The sequence below is a fragment of the Schistocerca americana genome, chromosome 2 (assembly GCF_021461395.2).
Source record: "Schistocerca americana isolate TAMUIC-IGC-003095 chromosome 2, iqSchAmer2.1, whole genome shotgun sequence".
NCBI lineage: Eukaryota > Metazoa > Arthropoda > Insecta > Orthoptera > Acrididae > Schistocerca > Schistocerca americana.
Window position 1 is genome coordinate 344,933,862 of NC_060120.1, and position 22,477 is coordinate 344,956,338.

Here is a 22,477-nt window from a genome sequence, read left to right on the forward strand (position 1 = left end):
CCTCTGCTTCGCATAGCTGGCAATTTTGACAGCAGCCATTACGTTGATGACTGGCCGAGAGACTGATCTTCCAACACTTGGCAGCAACTACTATTGATAAAATCTGACATTGAGTTGAATTATCGTGAAATACGACCATGTCTGTCATTCAAGCTCATTTCGACTGGGAGCCCAGACTTCTTAGAGTTATTGATGCTGGCTGTGTAGTAATTTCCGCACGTTATTTACCTGCAAATATCCTAGAAATTTGATAACATACTCTTCATATTATGTTGTATATCCGCTGTGAGTAAGTTTTTATTATGGTTCCTGGTATTACAAGTAATGCCGATATTAGCAGAGAGACAGTAGTGGCGCCCCTGGTGTGTGCCGCGGCTACCTGCCAGAGTTGGGGACACTGAGTCTTGTGGGCAGTGGTGGGGGGTTATTAGCCGACAGCAACTAGCGCGCCACTGATTCACTAGTTTCCGGGCCCCGCAACAACACCGTCCACTTGTTTGCCGAAGACCGTCACGAGGCATTGCAGTTTATGGAGACTATTAGCAATGGTGACTAGTGGCGTTAATTTTTGCCTGATAAACCTCCGCTCACATACGATATCTCACTAGAATACGTGTTCTTACCTCCACAGTCCTTGAGTAACCGTTTGCTGTAATAAGGCGAATGTTGTGATTCGTGCAGTGTGTTACAAGATTGCGACTTTTCTTAAATAAATACTGTAACACCAAATAAGGCAGGCCGAGACGTGAGAGAAATGAGTACACCGATCGAGAGTAGAACAGATACAGGAGACCTAGTATCTGACAGTGAAAGGAAACTTTGGGATGCCACGACTGAAGGGTACTATGGCAAAACAGAGAAACTCAACCAAAGCTTAAAATGAGTGTGAAGTCCTATGAGACCAAACTGCCGAGGTCATCGGTTCCTAGACTTACAAACTACTTAAACTAACTTATGCTGCAAACAACGCACACACTCAAGCCCGAAGGAGGACTCGAACCTCCAACAGGAGAGGCTGCGCAATCAGTGACATGATGCCTCTAACCGCGCGGCCACTCCGCGCGTCGAAACCGAACCCTTGGTACAATATTCTAAAAAGCCTTGTCCCAAAATTCGAGGAGAGACGTGTGATCAAGAAGAGTGTTTCAGATAGTTTAATGCTAATTTGACCTCCTCAATATTGAAATAGCTGACATATCGTGACCTGGTTAGAAATTATTTTTATTGCTGTCAGTCGAATCTTGAGTACCAATAGCACACTTACATTTGGTCCCTGGGCCGGGGAATGCTAGAAGCGGAAGTTTGCGATCGGCTCGTAGCACATTGGCCTCTAAGACGAGCTCCACCTCCTTGTCGCAAGGCAGTCAGATTCCAGTTTATAAAAGAAACGAACGTTTAATAGGTTAATTCGTTGCAGAAGTGGCAAGAAAGTTTATGGCGAGTCTTTAGAACAATCAAGTACCAGGTACAGCCTCTTCGCTCATTTTGATATATGAAACTAACAATCACTACGCCTATCACGCCCACGGGTCAACACTATATTAATAACAGGCAATTACTGTTACGGTGCACAATACTGTAGCGTAGCTAATGCTGGCACCGTCCGTTTACATTGTGGTGCGGGGTGCGGCCCGACGTCTAACGACTTCCGCGGATCACAGAACGCCGAAAAAAAAGTGTGCGATCAGTACAAATATACGACGCAGGTAAATATAAGCAATCCAGACTACTCACCAGTATTATAATTTATGAATGTCTAAGCGCAAACATGGACTAAGCAGTCGATTCCGTACGGATTTCCCGTTTGAACTACAGTGTTCTTTCAGCGCGAGTTTCTTTTTCAAAAAATGGTTCAAATGGCTCTGAGCACTATGAGACTTAACATCTATGGTCATCAGTCCCCTAGAACTTATAACTACTTAAACCTAACTAACCTAAGGACAGCACACAACACCCAGTCATCACAAGGCAGAGAAAATCCCTGACCCCGCCGGGAATCGAACCCGGGAACCCGGGCGTGGGTAGCGAGAACGCTACCACACGACCACGAGCTGCGGACAGTTTCTTTTTAATATTTTTCGCAATTACGAGCACTAAGCTAGGTGAAACACCATCCGTCTCTCCGTTTCATAAAAGCAAGATACTCATAAAATGACGGTTTGTAACATTCGAAGACAATTGACAAATTTACTGTCGTGCGTACACAGATGGTAAGAGAGCGTGTAACACAGACCTCGGGTCAGTCGAGTAATATACATTGGATGTCTCATTTTCCCACCTTTCGGCTTTTCTGTTTTAATACCAGGTGTACCCGTATGAAATGAGCGTCTTTTTGTGAAAATTAAACACTAATTTTGAATTGAAAAATAAAAACATTTTATTCGAAGTACTGACCACTGCTTTCTATACATTTTGACCACCTTTCTGGCAATTTGTGGACACCACGGCTATAGAAATGTTCGTCTTTTGAAGCAAACCGATCAGACACCCAATTTTCGACTTCTTCGTAGGAATCGAAGTGTTCCTCAGCCAATGCGTGTCCCATTGATGAAAACAAATGGTAGTCGGAAGGGGCCAAGTCTGGTGAATACGGCGGGTGGGGTAGCAGCTCCCAGCCAAGTGTTCTGATTGTATCCTGAACCAGTTTTGCTTTGTGTGCAGGTGCACTGTCGTGTAAAAAAATTACTTTGCCATGTCTTCTGGCCCATTCTGGTCTTTTTTTCGATCAATGCATAGTTCACATTGATTACTTGTTGTCTGTAGCGATTAGTATTCACAGTTTCACCGGTTTTTAGAAGCTCATGATACACCACACCTTTCTGAACCCCCAAACACATAGCATTGTCTTCTTGCCGAATAGATCTGGTTTTGCAGTCGATCTGGATGGTTGTCCCGGATTAACCCATGATTTTTTCCCGTTTAGGATTCTTCAAATAAATCAATTTTTCATCGCCAGTAACAATTCAATGCAAAATTGATTTTCTTTCATGTCTTTGAAACAAATTTGACAAATGGTTTTTCGGTTTTCCATCTGTCTTTCATTCAATTCATGCGGCACCCATTTTCCACACTTTGGGATCTTTCCCATTGCTTTCAAACGGTCAGAGATTGTTTGCTGTGCAACATTTAGTATTGCTGCCATTTGCTTCTGACTCAAAGTATAATCTTCATCCAATATTGCTTGCAATTCTGCGTCTTCGAACTTTTTTGATGGTCTTCCACGTTCTTCATTTCTTACATCATACTCATTATTTCTGAACCGTTGAAACCATCTTTTGCATGTTGCTTCTGATAGAGCATGATCACCATATGCCTCTATAAGCATTCGATGCGACTCTGCAGCACTTTTTTTCAAATGCAAACAAAAAATTAATGCTTTCCGCAATTCATCACTTTCTGGTACAAAATTCAACATTGTTAACACGATGAAAACACATAATGTTGTTTGTTCCATGACTTGATGTATACTAAATATCTTTGACAGATACCAACCAAACAAAAAAAATTAAGGCTCGTTCACAACAAATGTTCCCTATCGACACGTTTGTATCTTAATGCTAATTTCATATCGGTACACCTGGTAGAAGAGAGAAGTATACCTGCATACGAATTCAGTCTCTCAGCTAACTAATTTCCGTGCAGAAGTGAGCTCTTATTAAAAAGTGACGCCGTCAGTTGCCTGGTTCATAAAACCTCTGACGTCACGAGTGGGCCACTAGTGCTTCTCTGCTAATAGTGGCCTGTTAGGGCTGTAGTGTACGAGTCGGCTCCCTGGTTTGCTTACCGACGTACTGGCAGCGCGGTCCCCGGAAGCGCGCCGGGCAGCGGCAGAGGAAGGAGTTGAGCCTGGGCTGGCAGGCGCCGCCGTGCAGACACGTGTGCGCCGTGCAGGGCGGCCCCGCCCACCTGGACACGGAGGCCACGCCCTCGCCCAGGTTCTCCAGGATCTGCCCGTTCACCACCAGCCGCTGCACCGCGCCCACCAAGTTGGGCAGCGGGATCACGCCGGTGTACATTGTGGCCCTGCCGGCAACAGAGGTAGACTTCGTGTACCAATTACAAGTATCGCTTAAGTGTAGGCGTAAATTCTAGTTTAATTTATTGTCAAACTCCATGGACTCTCAAGTTCAACACTGTTTCACGTGTTTCGAAGAAAGTGTACAATTGGCAATAGTTACGTATCATGTCCAAAATAAGCCGTTATATATACAGGGTGATCAAAAAGTCAGTATAAATTTGAAAACTGAATAAAGCACGGAATAATGTAGATAGAGAGGTACAAATTGACACACATGCTTGGAATGATATGGGGTTTTATTAGAACAAAAAACAAATACAAAAGTTCAAAAAAATTTCCGACAGATGGCGCTTCATCTGATCAGAATAGCAATAATTAGCATAACAAAGTAATAAAAAGCAAAGGTGATGTTATTTACAGGAGATGCTCAACATGTCCACCATCATTCCTCAACAATAGCTGTAGTCGAGGAATAGTGTTGTGAACAGCGCTATAAGGCATGTCCGGAGTTATGGTGAGGCATTAGCGTCGGATAATGTCTTTCAGCATCCCTAGAGATGTCGGTCGATCACGATACACTCGCGACTTCAGGTAACCCCAGAGCCAATAATCGCGCGGACTGAGGTCTGGGGACCCGAGAGGCGAAGCATGACGAAAGTGGCGGCTGAACACACGATCGTCACCAAATGACGAGCGCAAGAGATCATTCACGCGTCTAGCAATATGGGCTGTTTCTAATAAGACCCCATGTCATTCCAAGCAAGTGTGTCACTTTTTACCTCTCTATCTACATTATTGCGTGGTTTACTAAGTTTTCAAATTTATACTGACTTTTTGATCACCCGGTACTTTGTCTAAGTGAGGCTCCAAACAACTTGAAATTAATTGAAAAAAGTCACATTTCTAAAGCACCAAGAGCTGCTCACTACACGTTTGGATCAAATGATCATACTCAGGTAACACAAAATAATTTTCATTAGCCTTTATGACATTGTTCTTACTGTTGCGTCTATGAAATAAACTGAGGACCATCCTGGGTGACTGCAACCGACGTCAACAGTAAAATCCGTCAGTGATGTTAAATAGTGCTAAAATCGCGTCTATATTCAGTTTCCATGTTCCTGTATAGAGTACTCGGCATACTTACTGGAACATGTAATCTGACGATAGACACTATCCTATCATTACTTAATAGTTTTAGTGCACCCCGTGAGTACAAAATGTTTCGGGACTGGATTAATAAAAAATATAGAAAAGTTACCATGCTGATTTTAATGCCTCAGGTTTTTTACATAATCTTTCCCAACATGACTACAGTGCACAGAACCTTCTCACAATCATGTGACTCTGTCGGGAAAGTCCTTCTTTGTCGTTCAACTCGCGTGTCAACTTCATTTATCTTGGCGATCCTTCACAGACCCATTCTGCACATTTAATCTTTGTTGATCCATTATGGACTATGGGACAACGGCTGACATGTATTTCTTGATACAATAATTTACCAATAGCTGTATATATCGTACAAATTTATTTCATGAACTTCTTATATGTCGCCTGGTCACCAAGAGCTGTTGCATAGCGATTTGATCCACGAATCCAGTTAAATGGCTCCTTCCGTGTATAGCGATGTTACGACTATGACGTATGGGGCCTGGAGATGGCATCAATGTAATGCCGAAACTGGATGCATATAAGAAGTTCATGAAATAATTTCTACAATATATACGGCTGTTGGTAAATTACTGTATCAAGAAAGACATTCTGCACTTTGTCGCTTAGTAGTAGGTTCCTACTAGTAACTCCATGTCTTATCACAACTGGTTGCTACATCCAGAAAATAATTGTCTGCGTTTTCCATTTCAATCAATTCACGGCAGACTTACACCCGTCGTTGTTTCTGTTCGAGAGTCAACGAGCACGGGACACACTTCGCAGACACTTTTCTCTTCTTCGAAACATTCTGGAGAATTACTTGACCATGTGAGTTAGCCCTATTACGGTTTGCTGTCACAACAACGGTGATACGCTACAGTCGCATGTCCAATTTTTGGGAATTCCTCACAACTGACTGGTCGAATGCACAGCTGTTCTTTACAGCCGTTTGTTCAAGTTGCCAAGGTACTGTAGCTACTGGACTAACGTCGCTTGTACGGCAGGAATAAAATCAGTCTCGAAACTTTTAGATGGGCGTTATATCTTGGCGTTGTCCGCAGTTCCAGTGACGCAGAATGGGTTTTAATTTATTTTATTGACGTCTCACTAAGAACGTTATAATCGTTTGATCGTAGCTGGTGGAAAAATAATGGTTTGCTTCGTAATCAGTGGTTTATACATATGCCTCCTTTACCATAATAGCGTATTCAGCAGTTTTTATTATCAATAAACAGCTCTGTAACTAAGCTTATATGAGTGGGGCCATCATATTGCCGTGAATCTGGTTCATAATACGGCAACGTCACGAATTCTACGATATCTGCAAGTTACGGACAAACTTTCAGGAAACATTCCTCACACACAAATAAAGAAAAGATGTTATGTGGACATGTGTCCGGAAACGCTTAATTTCCATGTTAGAGCTCATTTTAGTTTCGTCAGTATGTACTGTACTTCCTCCTTTTCATCGCCAGCTGGCCCAATTGAAGGAAGGTAATGTTGACTTCGATGCTTGTGTTGACATGCGACTCATTGCTCTACAGTACTAGCATCAAGCACATCAGTACGTAGCGTCAACAGGTTAGTGTTCAACACGAACGTGGTTTGGCAGTCAGTGCAATGTTTACAAATGCGAAGTTGGCAGATGCCCATTTGATGTATGGATTAGCACGGGGCAATAGCCGTGGCGCGGTACGTTTGTATAGAGACAGATTTTCAGAACGAAGGTGTCCCGACAGGAAGACATTCGAAGCCATTGATCGGCGTCTTAGGGAGCACGGAACATTCCAGCCTATGACTCACGACTGGGGAAGACCTAGAACGACGAGGACACCCGCAACGGACGAGGCAATTCTTCGTGCAGTTGACGATAACCCTAATGTCAGCGTCAGAGAAGTTGCTGCTGTACAAGGTAACGTTGACCACGTCACTGTATGGAGAATGCTACGGGAGAACCTGTTGTTTCCGTACCATGTACAGCGTGTGCAGGCACTATCAGCAGCTGATTGGCCTCCACGGGTACAATTTTGCTAATGGTTCATCCAACAATGTGTCAATCCTCATTTCAGTGCAAATGTTCTTTTTACGGATGAGGCTTCATTCCAACGTGATCAAATTGTAAATTTTCACAATCAACATGTGTGGGCTGACAAGAATCCGCACGCAGTTGTGCACTCACGTCATCAACACAGATTTTCTGTGAACGTTTGGGCAGGCATTGTTGGTGATGTCTTGATTGGGCCCCATGTTCTTCCACCTACGCTCAATGGAGCACGTTTTTATGATTTCATACGGGATACTCTACCTGTGCTGCTAGAACATGTGCCTTTACAAGTACGACACAGCATGTGGTTCATGCACGATGCAGCTCCTGCACAATGCACGTACGCTTCTCAACAACAGATTCGGTGGCCGATGGATTAGTAGAGGCGGACCAATTCCATGGCCTTCACGCTCTCCTGAGCTCAACCCTCTTCACTTTCATTTATGGGGGCATTTGAAATCTCTTGTCTACGCAACCCCGGTACCAAATGTAGAGACTCTTCGTACTCGTATTGTGGACGGCTGTGATACAATACGCCATTCTCCAGGGCTGCATCAGCGCATCAGGGATTCCATGCGACGGAGGGTGGATGCATGTATACTCGCTAACGGAGGACATTTTGTACATTTCCTGTAACAAAGTGTTTGAAGTCACGCTGGTACGTACTGTTGCTGTGTGTTTCCATTCCATGATTAATGTGATTTGAAGAGAAGTAATAAAATGAGCTCTAACATGGAAAGTAAGCGTTTCCGGACACATGTCCACATAACATATTTTCTTTCTTTGTGTGTGAGGAATGTTTCCTGAAAGTTTGCCCGTACCTTTTTGTAACACCCTGTATAGATTTTGACGTTGATACTTGCATCGGAATGTTTTAGGAATGTATGGCTGGTATACATGACTGTTAATCACATAAAAATTTTTTTTTTAATTTTTCAGATGTATCGGTAGGCCTGTAGATTTTGCTCCAGCTAATTGAACTTGGTTGGTTACACCACTGTTTCTCTACTTGTAAAAGAACTAAAGATGCCAAAAGGTGAAACGGGTAATTGTCAACTGTACAGTTTACGTGATCAAGAGGACCGTTTCAAACAAAGTGACATAACATGATCGTGGACTCATTTACGGAATTCAGTCTGTAGTCGATAAAAACAAAAGCATTAAGAATTTTTTCGCTAATGATCAGTGGTTATCTATATTGGCCTATTTTGCTGACATCTGTGAAAGGATTCATATTTTGAATATAAATCTACAGGGAAGGGGCCTTCCCCCCGTGAACTATGGACCTTGCCGTTGGAGGCTTGCGTGCCTCAGCGATACAGATAGCCGTACCGTAGGTGCAACCACAACGGGTATCTGTTGAGAGGCAAGACAAACGTGTGATTCGTGAAGAGGGGCAGCAGCCTTTTCAGTAGTTGCGGGGCAACAGTCTGGATGATTGACTGATCTGGCCTTGTAACAATAACTAAAACGGCCTTGCTGTGCTGGTTCTGCGAACGGCTGAAAGCAAGGGGAAACTACGGCCGTAATTTCTTCCGTTGTTCCTTCCGTTTTTTCTGTAGTAGTTCCAAAGCAGGATTCCACGTAGTACTAAGGTGATATCCTGCTTCCCGGTTGATCTAGTTCGCCGCCAAGATGGCAGAGAACTTGATGAACCGGGAAGCAGGTTATCATCTTAGTAATGCTTGGAATCCTGCTTTGGAACTACTACAGTAACAACGGAAGAAAGTTCCCTCCTCCAGGAATGAACTACAGACGTCCAAGGGCGTAAGCATCGGAACAGAACGGCATACGCGATACCAGGCGGCAGCAAGCTCCTTGGAGGATGGCCACCACAATATGCAGCTCCAACAGCAGCCGGATGCCGCAGGAAGCGCACCTCACAGGCGCATACCGGGTTTAGAGGCCAGGTGAATAGCTCGGCCACGATAGAAACTCGCCGCGGTCGCGGACAGCATAAGGAACTTCAACAGAACCACGACAGTTCTAGGATCGCACGTATCGGGCATGGACCCAATACGGAACGCCTTGGGATGTCCGCTACCTCAGAAGAGAGCCGCAACGGGCGCGGACCGAAGATGGAGCGCCTAGAAACTGATACTACCGCCAGAAATAGCCACAATGGGCGCGGACGGCATAGGGAGCGATACACCGCACAGGCGTAATTATGGGACAAGGTCAGCTCGTCGTCGAGTTCTCAGGAATCACCTAATGAAAACATCGAGTTACGACGTCAAAATATCGTGTTGGGAAGACGCGGATCACCGGCAGTACACCCGATTCTACGAGATGACAACTAATCGCCGGGAAAGTCTTAGAAATTATAAGGAATTTATTGTACGTTGACTGTTACTGGAATTCTGTTTTATCGATATTCATTATGTAATCGAGTTCAAAATTAGGGATTAACACTGTCGACTATACCTGCAATACTTCCGCAGCTGTTAATACTGTCCAAATAAGTGGGATACACATTTGAAGGAACTGCGCTGCAATGATTATTCTTTTTAAATGTAGTTACTATGACGAAAATGACGGTTTTTTTAATAATTTTGCATGGTGTCACTATTTAATGGCATTCTGTATGATGAAACTGAGGGAGAAAATACTGGAAAAGGTTTGAACCCAAACCGCAGCGTGGTAGTCGTGAACCTTAGGCCCTACAATCGCGCTGCCGAATAGTGGTTAATGTTATGGGTGTAGAAGATACGCATAACATTTAAGCATCGATTTTATCGGAAACTGGAGGTCATGGCACGAAAAGCCGTTTGCCAGGTTCTCAAGACAGGTCCCTCTACAACATATGTAAGACTTATCAAAGTCTGTGATTAACAGCTCTGATGGCCCTCTTGTAAGTCTCCTATACAACCCCCAGAGACCTGTGATCGGATTTGTGAAACACTTTGTGTAACATTGTATACTAAAGAATGACTCACGTCCGTCAATACTAATGTGATTCAACAATTATGGCGAGAGAGATACTTTCTATATGAAGTTCCATATTAGACGGCGTAGCAAAACTGAAACGACGTTACTCGTATGTGGCAATTCCAAACTGTACAACTGTTTAAATAACTTCGATTTACTCGTACTACAATGAAATGCATACTCTGAAAATGTCTTCAGTTGCAATGAGATCGATTGGAACAATTAGGAGCGATGAAAGTAAATGATGGAGCGAAGTAAATGCAGTTTCAGCAAAGTACATGCAATTTCTGACAAGATTCTTCCGCATCTGCAAGCAGTTGAACGCTTCCCAAATAAGTTGGCTGCTTCCTATGACTCAGCTTTTAATGAGGTTGAAATAATCATCAGACACATAGTTCGCATCTTGGGATCAACATTTACACACGCAAACCTCTGCTCACATATCGTATGACTGATCGTATTTCTGGACAGCTACTTTTCTTTTGTACCCGAGGTAGGGAATAACATCAGCTTTCTTTCACATGCTAAAGCTGTAAATGGTACTTCAAGAAGACGACAGTTCATTGGTATTGTCTTCACGGCTTTCTCCAAACTGGAACCCTGAACGGAGACGTGTTCTGAACAGCATTGGACGCTGGACTGAGAAATGTGATACACTTTTCCTGGTCTTCAAAAACCTTACGATGCTGGATTTCATTTTTCAGGCTAATTTGAAAACATGAGTTGGTCAAACGCTTAAGAAAGACACTGATGTCCCAAAAGCCGCCATGATCACTGTAGTTACGTCTCTTGCTGAAGATGTGCTGTAGAGAGTGTGATGATAAACGTTTGAGTACAGGATACACGGAAATAAACTGATAAAGGAATAAACTTCTTAGTTAGAACGTAAGATCAACCACTACACATTCTACCACACCAATTACAAGTTATGTTACTGAATAGTGAAGTTACACCTCATCTTTTGCAGTTCAATGTATCCAGTAATGCGAGACGGCAGTGCGACATCGAATATCTCTTTATTTCTATGATTGTGGTGCACATGGTGACGTGATACTAATAATGCCTTTTCTACAGCGGATGTAGGCATCACATACAAAAGTATCAACAACAAACGAACAGAAGAACGACTTACGGCAGGCCTCCTATGTACAGCGGTAGATCCAGATTGAGCTCGTTTAATGGCGCTCCAGACATACCCGTTGCGGTGGGGCCGTCATCAAGTTGCAGTGTGCCCTCTCGGTCCATGTAGCTGACCTTCACCGAGTGCCACTGATTCAGAGTTATTCCGTTTGTAGTACTGCAAACAAAGGCACAATATCAGGAAGCGACACTGTAGCAAGCACAGGATACAGGTAGTTTTAGAGCAAAATGTTTCCTTATTTCAGTTTGTTAATTTTGCTGTCTTATATAACATACAATACCCGGCACTACAGTACATGGCACACCGATTTCTGATTACGTTACATTCTGAACTAGCCGTGTTTCTTAAATAATACAACGTAAGAACTCGCTGGTATAACCCTTAAGTCATTAAAGCAGTGGCTACCACACTGGACTAGCATTCCGGAGGACGACGGTTCAATCCCGCGTACGACCATCCTGATTTAGGTTTTCCGTCATTTCCCTAAATCGCTCCAGCCAAATGCCGGGATGGTTCCTTTGAAAGGGCACGGCCGAGTTCCTTCCCCGTCCTTCCCTAATCCGAAGAGACCGATGACCTCGCTGTCTGGTCTCCTCCCCCAGCTGAGGAAAACTGAACGTACTCAGACATTTCTCTCTTTACTTATTCTGATCATCACTAAACTGACACACAATATTTTTTTAACGCAACGCAATCTGACTTTCAATAATCCCTACAAAAGAATGGCCCTGACTAACAATAACCTATACATTTCATGAATCACGTACCTCAAAAAAATCGTCGTTACTCAAATTACTGCAATACAGCGTGCGCCAATACTTCTAGCTGAATAAAAGATTCTGATATATAATATTAGAAATTTACTCTTTCTGATGGACACACGTCCAGATCGTCCGCTCTCAAAATTCTGCCATCGCTCTCCTCACATCCACCACTGCTGGCAGCTCACCTCCAACTGCGCAACGCTACGCGCTGTTCACATACAGCTGCCCAACGCTACAGTAGCGAATATTCTAACAATGCAAACGAGCATAAAAACCTAAACAACAGCCTACTCAGCCTAGTTACAGCCGAAACAAATGAACCAACAATCACAAGTAAATCGTGTAGATCAGACCATGAGGATTTTCTTTTCTTTTTTTTTGTTGTTGTTTTGTTTTGATGATCAGCTATGTGGCCAATGTTTTCATTTTTTTCATTTTAAGGACTTTTTCAGTAGCTATGTAACTCGAAGCAAAGTCATTTTCTTTGTGGGTCTTAGCCATAAAATTTTGGATTTTTTTCACATTGCTTTACGTTTTACTGATATGGCTCTTAATTACGGAGAATAGCAATAACGGATTAACTACAAAGGTTGCCCTTAATATTAGGATTGATTTTAATACGACAGTGCTTCGTTACGTGCGGTACTGCTGTGAGTGGTATGGGCCTTCCTCCACCTTATAACGGCGTTTCCGAGCCAGGTATAGAGACGAAGGTGAAAACGCAAAGTTTATTGTATAATCCAAATTAAAACGAAAATATTCAGTGTTTCGTCCATGATGTTCCGATTATACAGTCTAGAAAGGGAGACATTCATAAATGCTTCAATAATGCCTTTTACAAAGAAATGTTGTAAAACTTTATAGTGTAAACTGCGTCGGCTGATAACGACAGTAAATTTTTGTAGACAATACAAATTCTAATCATAAATGCATTAAAATATGAGTGATAACTGACTATGATATCTATAAATAATTGCCACAAAACACTTCTCAGTACATTACTCTAGTTCATTGTTAATATAATATTCGCCTGGTATAGTTACAAGATCATCTACACAGTTTATCACATTTCTGTTATAGCTCCAACTAAAACAGTCTACCTTAAAATGGAGAACTCTTTCCAGATCAACTACTAATCAAATGGTTCAAATGGCTCTGAGCACTATGGGACTTAACATCTGAGGTCATCAGTCCCCTAGAACTTAGAACTACGTAAACTTAACTCACCTAAGGACATCACACACATCTATGCCCGAGGCAGGATTCGAACCTGCAACCGTAGCGGTCGCGCGGTTCCGGACTGAAGCGCCTAGAACCGCTCGGCCACAGCGGCCGGCAAATACTAATCCACACATGCTGTAGTCTGATGTAGATCTGTGAGTATTAGTTACTTATTATATCGATAATACGATTGCGATTAAGTTAAATCATGATAACAAGAAATGAAACGAAGGTTATATTTTGCTGGTTCAAGTCATTCATACATCAGTAACAAGACTCGGGAATAGTAGTACCTGCCTTCAGTTGGGATTATCTGTTAGAAGATCTAAAGCAGATGCGGTAAGTTCGACTGATACATAAACTTGATGAAGAGGCACAATTAACAATTGTATGCAAACTGATTCATATTCTTCTGTATTCTCTTAATTAAATTTTACTACTTTTAAATAGGATAAATTTTTCTCATATTATGAATAAAACATTTGCTGTAAGTTTAAAAAGAAAAATGGTCAACTGTTTACCTACACTGTTTTTCCTGGACCACTGCCAAGTTCGAAGTGGAACTGCACGTAGCCACTGACAAGAACTAGGGCTATATAATCGCCCTTTCCATCCAGTCTTTGACCGCTGTACAAGAGCACACCATCCACCGCTCTTGTCAGAAACCACAGTTCCATAGCAAAAGCCTTGCCGACACCTTCCAGCCTAGGAAGCTCTATGAACGAGTTCCCATCAAATTCTGGCACAAATGCTTCCTGATTTTCGGCATCAACTGTGGAAGACAGGCCCTATAATTAAGTTAGATTCAGATGAGTATCACATACTGTACACAAAAATGTTTTTGAATAGTAAGAAATAGAATTGTTTTACTGTAAGCTAATTGAGAGCAAGTTCAATAGTACAGATACTGAATAAAACATCCCATAATGGCAGAGAATTAAACTAACTCTTTCTTAGGAACTCAGTACTAATTAACTAATACGAAAGAGAGTTGTACACTATTGATGTTAAATACGGAAACGTATCCTCAACTGCTGAGAACATTCTTTATGATAAATGTCGATCGTTAAAACTACTGGCACATATCTAAATAGTACAGAAATACTTAAACAATACAAACCATAATTATATGCAATTTAACACTATCTAAATTATTACGTGTCAGAGGAGAGATTATTACTAACTACCACACAGTGGACAAGAAACAATAACGGAAACAGTAAAGGACACAGCAGTTACTGAAACGTAAGCGCCGTCAGGCTTGGCTAACCCTTGGATTGGTGACTGTTCAAGTCTGACGAGCGCTGTTAACAAGCAGAGTGCACTTCGCCGTAGTGATGCTAACTGAGGAGCTACTGACTGAGAAGTGGCTGCTCTGGTCACGGAGACGGACAACTAACACCAGAGTGGTGTGCTGATTACATGCCGCCTTATCCGCATACAGTAACGCCTTGGCCGAGGATGACACGCCAGTCGGTCGGTACCATTGGGCCTTTCAAGGCCTGATCGGACTGGGAGAGATGCGTTATCTGTCTCGTCATGTGAACCTCTGTTTCTGCTTTCGACAACTTCAAAATCATATGTAGTGTATTTAACTCAGTAACCATCCACCGAATGTTCTACTCACAATAGACGCTCGCAAGTGAACGTTCCTGTCAGTAAACCAAGAACCGATGCTGTCTACGAGCGGAGCCTAGGATTGATCATCTCCAGTATTTCGGTCTAACATTACTCCATGTAATCGTTCACAGTCCGCATCGCAGTATCTCCGCCAAAATTACGGAGTGAAATACACTTAGGCTTCACATACGATGCCTTCATACCTTGGAAGGTAGGCGTTCAGCGGTAACAAATAACGAGGCGCTTAATTCATCATACACTTTACTGCGTCAGCCGCTGTGATAACACTGCAGTACGCGATTACCAAGCTATACAGTTGAACAATAGTTAATACAAAGCTCTCGGTACTTCAGCCACATCAAATCAGAGTTGAAACGTAAAGTTGAGAAGATAATTACCGTTGTTAGAGAATAAAAATCCGACCAAAGGTGTGTGCCTTGGCGTCAGCCTTGTTTGAAACAGATACATTTTGTGTGACTTGCGGGGGAGAGCAATCCTTTCAATTTAACACCATTTCGGCGACTCGGGTGACAATTCCGCTACCTAATATACCAAGCATCTTCTCATATGGCCGCTCTAGACATTTCCACCCAAAAAAGGTCAGCTAGTCACTAGAATCGGACCCAGACCTCAGCATGAGATGCCAGTAACGACAGCCGCGTCTTCTTTTAGACAACGGTGGTGGATTATAATTTTACTAGCAAGGGGCTTGCAACTGGTACCAGCTGTTCTTTTGTAGCGAATCGTAAAAGAATTACATTAAGTGTTTGTTAGCAAATTGGTCACTGTTGCACGAAATATGTTCGGCAATTAGTTCAACTGGTTCATTCTCAATCCTGACCTACTGATGCTGCACTCGAAGTGCCTGATATTAATAAGAAACATCAAAACGGAAATAATGCTTTATTAAGTGATCGCAGATGACTGTCACAAATAACATGTGCCTGCTTAGCAAGCCAGAATAAATTTACAGAATAGGTTTATCAGAATTTGGATTTGATGGGGATGCTATTTTGAACATTTTTCAACATGGAAGCAACTTCTCACAAAACTCCTGAAGTTTTAAAATGTCTATTTAGACAACGAAATACAAGCAGTAGGTAATGTTTTCCTACTACAGTTTGGTCACAATCGTAACTGGGGAACTCGCACACTGGAATGAAACAGTCTTTTTTTTTTTTTTTTTTTTTTTTTACGAGAAAATCAGCTTAAAGTAAAAGTACTTTCACGATGCGTGCTACTATAATTGTATTTGACGTCAGTTCCAGGAACTCCAGCAGAGACTGACATACATTAATTACTTTCTTTGTCGTTACCATTATTTCTTCTCCCACGAACAATAATACGAAGTATGAATATGGATCGAAAACAGTCTTTTCAAAGAACTCCTAACGGTTCAAAATAATACAAAAGAGAAAGAGGTGCAATGGCACAGATGTACTCAACAACCATCAATGAATACTGGATTTCTTATAGGTAATTTGTTGGCGTTTATACTTTTCTCTCGGCCAGTTTCGATTGAAAAAATCTACAATTTCATTGTGTCATCGTGGAATATTCCCGCTTCAGCTGTTATAGCTTCATGGAGTTCTGATAGATAGCATCGCTGAATGTGGTCTTCAAAATGACGCGGTCTAAGGCGCTGCAGTCAAGGACTGTGCGGCTGGTCCCGGCGGAGGTTCGAGTCCTCCCTCGGGCATGGATGTGTGTCTGTTTGTCCTTAGGATAATATAGGTTAAGTAGTGTGTAAGCTTAGGGACTGATGACCTTAGCAGAGCAGTTAAGGCACATAAGATTTCTGCCGGCCAGAGTGGCCGAGCGGTTAAAGGCGCTACAGTCTGGAACCGCACGACCGCTACGGTCGCAGGTTCGAATCCTGCCTCGGGCATGGATGTGTGTGATGTCCTTAGGTTAGTTAGGTTTAAGTAGTTCTAAGTTCTAGGGGACTTACGACCACAGCAGTTGAGTCCCATAGTGCTCAGAGCCAATTGAACCATTTGAACATAAGATTTCTCACACAGCTGAACATTTCAAAATGACTTCCGTAATGGACGGCCGTTCCTAACAGAGAACTGCCACTGACTTTCTTATGATGGAAAACCAGAACTTGGCAGATATTCATAGGTGCTTGCAGAATGTGAACGAAGACCTAGTAATAAACCAAAGCACGTTAGTCGTTGGGTGAGGCGTTTGTCATCAACGCAACAAGGTCACGCAAACCTGTTCGATCTCCCGCATGCTGCCCAACCGCACACAGATATGACTCCTGCAATGTTGGAACGTGCGGACACTCTTACTCGAGATGATCAACAGATCAAATTCAAACACGTCACTGCACAACTGGACGTCGCTGCCTGTAGCGCCGACACAATGGTCCACCAGTCTGAGTATTCAAATACGTGTGCCCGCTGGTTTCTTGCCATCTAACAGAAGATCATACAGGTCAACGAGTTTGGTCCAATGAAGGATGCACTCCGTGGGCAGCAGTTCGTGAATGATTGGGAGGTCATTGATGCAGCAAAACGTTGGCTCGACGTCGAACAGTAGAGTGGTATTGTGCGGGCTTGCAGGCCTTCCTAGTAAGGTGTCCTCAGGCCATCACATTCAATGGATATTATACTGAAAAATATGATTTTGTAGCCGAAAGAGTGGAGAATAATAGGGAGTATGGCGAATTGTTATCCTGAATAAAACCAACTCGCTTCCAGAACAAGAATATGTTGCATACTTACTGAAAGCCCATTTGTTGGATCCGTGGAGCACTACTACCGTAATGTTAGGTTCCTCGCTGAAAATATTCAGAGTTTCTGTCTCTTCAATCCTGCCAGCGTCCAAATGTTTGAAAAAGTTCCTTCAGCCATAACAAGTGTAGTTTCCCTTTGGAAGATTTATATGTACGACTGAGTGAGTAGGCACAGTTGTTTGGACACTGGACCCACATTGAGGAAGAATAAAGCCCCATACAGTCATCCAGATCAACGTTTCTGAAGTTTTCCCATCTTTTCCACCTTGGCCTCCTCCTGCGCCGTCTCTAAACACGTTGTTAATAACCGATCGCTAAACCCTAAACTTCTTTTTTCGTTATATGAACTGTGGCCAGAATGTATGCATTCATTATACGAGTTACAACACTATGCAGCGCTGCATTTGAAACTTCCTGGCAGATTAAAACTGTGTGCCCGACCGAGACTCCAACTCGGGACATTTGCCTTTCGCGGGCAAGAGCTCTACCAACTGCGCTACCCAAGCACGAATCACGCCCCGTCCTCACAGCTTTACTTCTGCCAGTACCTCGTCTCCTACCTTCCAAACTTTACAGAAGCTCTCATGTGAACCTTGCACAACTAGCACTCCTGAAAGCAAGGATATTGCGGAGATATACTGGCAGAAGTAAAGCTCTGAGGACGGGGCGTGAGTCGTGCTTGGGTAGCTCAGTTGGATAGCCGGCACGGTAGCTCAGCGTGTTCGGTTAGAGGGCTGCGTGCTCTCTGCAATAAAAAAAAACCGAGTCAAGGAACCAACGATCAATTTGAACGGATGTCTTGTGACGTCCGCCCCGACCAAACGCAACGAACTATATCGAACAAAATGAGTAAAAAAAAAAAAAGTTGGTACAGTAGTTGCCTGCGAAAGGCAGATGCCCCGAGTTTGAATCTCGGCCCGGCACACAGTTTTAATATGCCAGGAAGTTTCACATCAGCGCACACTCCGCTGCAGAGTGAAAATCTCATTCTGCAGCACTACATTTGCTTGAAAATACAGTTTCTTTTTCTCGACAGATGGATAATTAATAGTAATAGCAAGTTCTCTAATGTTAAAGATTCTTTAATTTGTTTAATACTCACAGTCATAGCAGGGAAGTTTGATGCTTGTCGGTCCACAGTTGCATGTAAAACCTCCTTCAGGTGACACTTCGCACCATGATCCAGCCACACAAGGGCTCCAAGCACATGAGTTGGTTTTGCTCTCACAGTACGGACCTGCAGAACACAGAAAACCAGTGTTTGACCGATATTGCAAAACTTAGAGGTACTTGATATTCTGTGATGCGGAATGAACAACTAAAAATTTCTTTACGGTAACACAATGTTTAGTATAGTGTATTATTACTTTCTGGTGCAAAATTTAGTTATGCGTTTGGCGTTGCAGAGTTTAGCGGTCGGTGGTGCAGTGGTATGAGGGCTCACTGTCTGAAAACATTCTATAAATACAAATAAGAATTTTATAAAACGTGATATATAAAGAGTGATTATAATTGAAGATAAACTTTCAGAACGCTGTAGAAATAACACCAATGGTCGGAATGACGTCAAGTTGCAACGGAATATTATCGGAGAAGGGGGAAAACGTGTGGTACAAGAAAAAAATAGTGTGTGAATTGATCAATAGATGACGCTATATCTGTCAGAATACATAAATGAAACCACCTGTCATGGGCACGACCCAATGAAGTTGGTATAAACACGCCGGTTACACAGCTTTTCCTCCTTTCACGTCTGCGTCGTTCGCCATGACTGTCTCGATGGAGGATCGCGCTCTGCTTACAAAGCTGTATTATAAGAATTATGACTGTGCACTCTTCACTCTGCAGAAGTTCCGGACAATGAAGAATTTGAAAAAAGGCGTTGGTCCGGTAACTGCCGTGAGTCTGGAGAAAATGATTCAGAAATTCGAAAAGACGGGTTCTTTTGGTGTGTAACCTGGTAGAGGGAGGAAATACATGGATTTGACATCAGTGGAAGTAGTGGCCACAGCAATGCAGGAGGAGACGAGTGGTGGTGTGCAAACGTGTAGTGCACGGAGAATTGCCCGAACACTGGACATGCCCGAGAGCGCGGTGCGTAAAATACACGGAACATCCTTCTTTGCTATCCATTCAAAATCACCCATGTGCACGAGTCGCCTCCTGCTGACCTGCCAGCAAGAGAGACACAGAATTTCTTGCTCGCATGGAAGTGGACAATGATTGGCCTTGGAAGATTTTGGGGACAGACGAAGCACACTTTCATCTGACAGGATATGTCAATACACAGATTGTCGAATATGAGCAACGGAAAATCCACACACAGGTCAACCAGTACCACTTCATCCTGGAAAAGTCACTGTGTGGTGCAGGTTTACGGCATCACTCATCAAAGGGCCCTATTTTTATTTTAAGAGACAGGAGCTTCTGGTCCTGTTACCTGTACCGTCACTGGCAAGCGCTATGAGTGTCATTTGTGTAAAAATGTCATTCCAGCTCTCCAAAAGCGTGGATGTGTGAATGGGATCATTTTAATGCAAGATGGCCCACCTCCGCACATTGAAAATGCAGTTAAGCAGCTGCTGAAGCGCAATTTCAGAAATGCTAGAATTATCAGCCGCCACTTCCTTACAACCTCACCATCCCGATCACCTGATCTTAATCCGTGTGGCTTCTGGCTGTAGGGCAATCTGAAAGATGTTGTGCCCAGTGTTCTGATTGCAAACTTAGCTACATTGAAGGCATGCAGTACGCAACACATTCTGAAAATGAACCTGGAAACACTTCGATCAGTTGTGGAACATGCTGTATCTCGATTTCAACTTTGAAATTAGTAATCCGATTTGATTTTGACTGATGCTTGTTATGTGGTTTTTGGTCTCAGGACAGTTAAAAACCGATGTGATTGATGCTTTTTAGGCTGTTTTTTGGCCTCAGGACAATCAAACACCGATGTGAGTGATGCTTTTTATGCTGTTTTTGTCCTCAGGACAATTAAAAACCAATTTTCCCATCCGATGTGGTATGACCTTGCCGTGGTGGATGGTTGTAACTATAAGTGTCACACCTGTACACCCATGCACTCTGAATAGTACAGTTTGTTTAGCGACGAACTTACACCTTAGGCATTGTTGTATAATTCATTTGTCATTTGTAGTCGACCACTATTAAATTATGATGCTTTCAGCGCTATCTATTGCTACATTTTGTAACTATTTATTTTTCTTCTCCCAAACGTTTTCCCCCTTCTCCGATAATATTCCGTTTGTGTGTAATGTATCGTCTATCAAACTTTGTATGTCAACTTGTGGAACACGCTATATAGCATGTTTTTTCGTGTGTTTAGACAGTTTGTGGTTTGGCATTGGTAATAACGTGTCCATTGAACGCTGTAGTGTAGTGTATATGCATTCCTATAGGCAATGTGGAAAAGCTGCGAATTATCCATTTCAATAGGAGCATAAACAGCGTGCAGTAGGAATGCTTGTCCTTTTTGCAGAGAACGCATTTGCAATGACTCTTCGTACTCACAGCGCACAGCACAACCACACAGATTTATTCTTCCTCAGTCTCCGACTCCTTATTCTAGAGTCATGAAAGTAGTGTAGCTATTTATACTTCATTCGATATTATCATGGACCATGGTGAGACTGAATTAATTGAAACCAATTGTGAATCCGATCCTCAATGCCTGACAAAATAGTGAAGTACACACGAGGCATGCTCGGGAGGCAGTGCAACTTGGTATGTAAGTGATCAGAACTGCGTTACTCTAAGACAGATGAAACTACCACCAGAGTTTTAGTATTGTTGCTGTAATGTTTCTGCCACGCCTGGTAGGTGCATAAGCCGAATGAACAGTGTCAGGTGTTGAGTGATCACTGTGAGGAACACAGAGATGCTACATACTCGTATGTGTCAGCGTTATCAGCCCGTGACAGAGTTTGAAAAGTGCGTCACTATGGGTCTCCTATTGACTGCCTGGTCGAATCACGCAATGTCCAGGTTAGAGGGACATTCGGATTTGACAGTGATCTGATGTTGCACTACATGGGAACTTGAGGGCAGTCATTCGTCGCCTTGGTTATGATTGACCACATCTGACCTCGACATCATGGACTCGTTCCGGGTATATTTTAGACGTGTGGCGTGTTGCCATATCTTGCTGGAAGAAGCATTACTGTCATTCTTATTCAGGGTTGTGCACAAAATCTGTCAATAATTTCAGTTTATGTAGCCGTGTGGAGGATAGTGTCAAATCGGTTCCATGATGTGCGTTCCTCTTACAGCGCACCAAACGCCGATTTTTTCGTCATGGAATGGTTGCTGACACAAAATATTAGGGTTCTCCGTTGCTCTGTACTTCGTGAATTCACGTGACCGGAAAGATGAAACTACGCTTAATCACTCATGATATAATGGAAAGTATCTAACAAACCATCGTTGATGTTATTCAAAAGCCACGTGCATTAATCTACACGTTTCAGACCGTCATCTTCCCGTAATTGCTACACAACCGTCAATCGATATAGCTTCATTCAAGACTTTTCAATATCCGCTGGCAACTCCACCTACGTACATGCTCCTTTTGGGACAGTTTATCTGTAGGCTACTTTGTGCTCTGAATAATTCTTCGGCGAATGTCTGCATTAACTTCTGGTATGCGAGCCGAGGGCATTATTTGTCGTATTACATTTTACACAGATCTTTATGCGCGCCAATTTTTGTCAAACTCTGTACTGCTATCTTTGCTGGTATTCCTCTGTCCTGACCCCGAAAATTTCACGAGTTTCCTCAATCGAACCTGTTTTCACATACGCTTCCACAATTTTAATTCTCTCTTCTA

The 22,477-nt window shown here is 42.8% G+C and overlaps 1 protein-coding gene across 1 annotated transcript in view; it reads right to left on the reverse strand.

Moving 5' to 3' along the window:
* The window catches only part of LOC124594003 (agrin-like), a 197,689-nt gene that overhangs the window by 10,178 nt on the left and 165,034 nt on the right, over nucleotides 1–22,477 (reverse strand). Inside the window, exons 10-13 of the mRNA XM_047132354.1 lie at nucleotides 18,734–18,868; nucleotides 13,794–14,056; nucleotides 11,275–11,439; nucleotides 3,785–4,023 (exon numbers count right to left, since the gene is read on the reverse strand). Coding sequence (XP_046988310.1) covers nucleotides 3,785–4,023; nucleotides 11,275–11,439; nucleotides 13,794–14,056; nucleotides 18,734–18,868 — 802 coding nt within the window. The remainder of the gene's footprint in view (nucleotides 1–3,784; nucleotides 4,024–11,274; nucleotides 11,440–13,793; nucleotides 14,057–18,733; nucleotides 18,869–22,477) is intronic.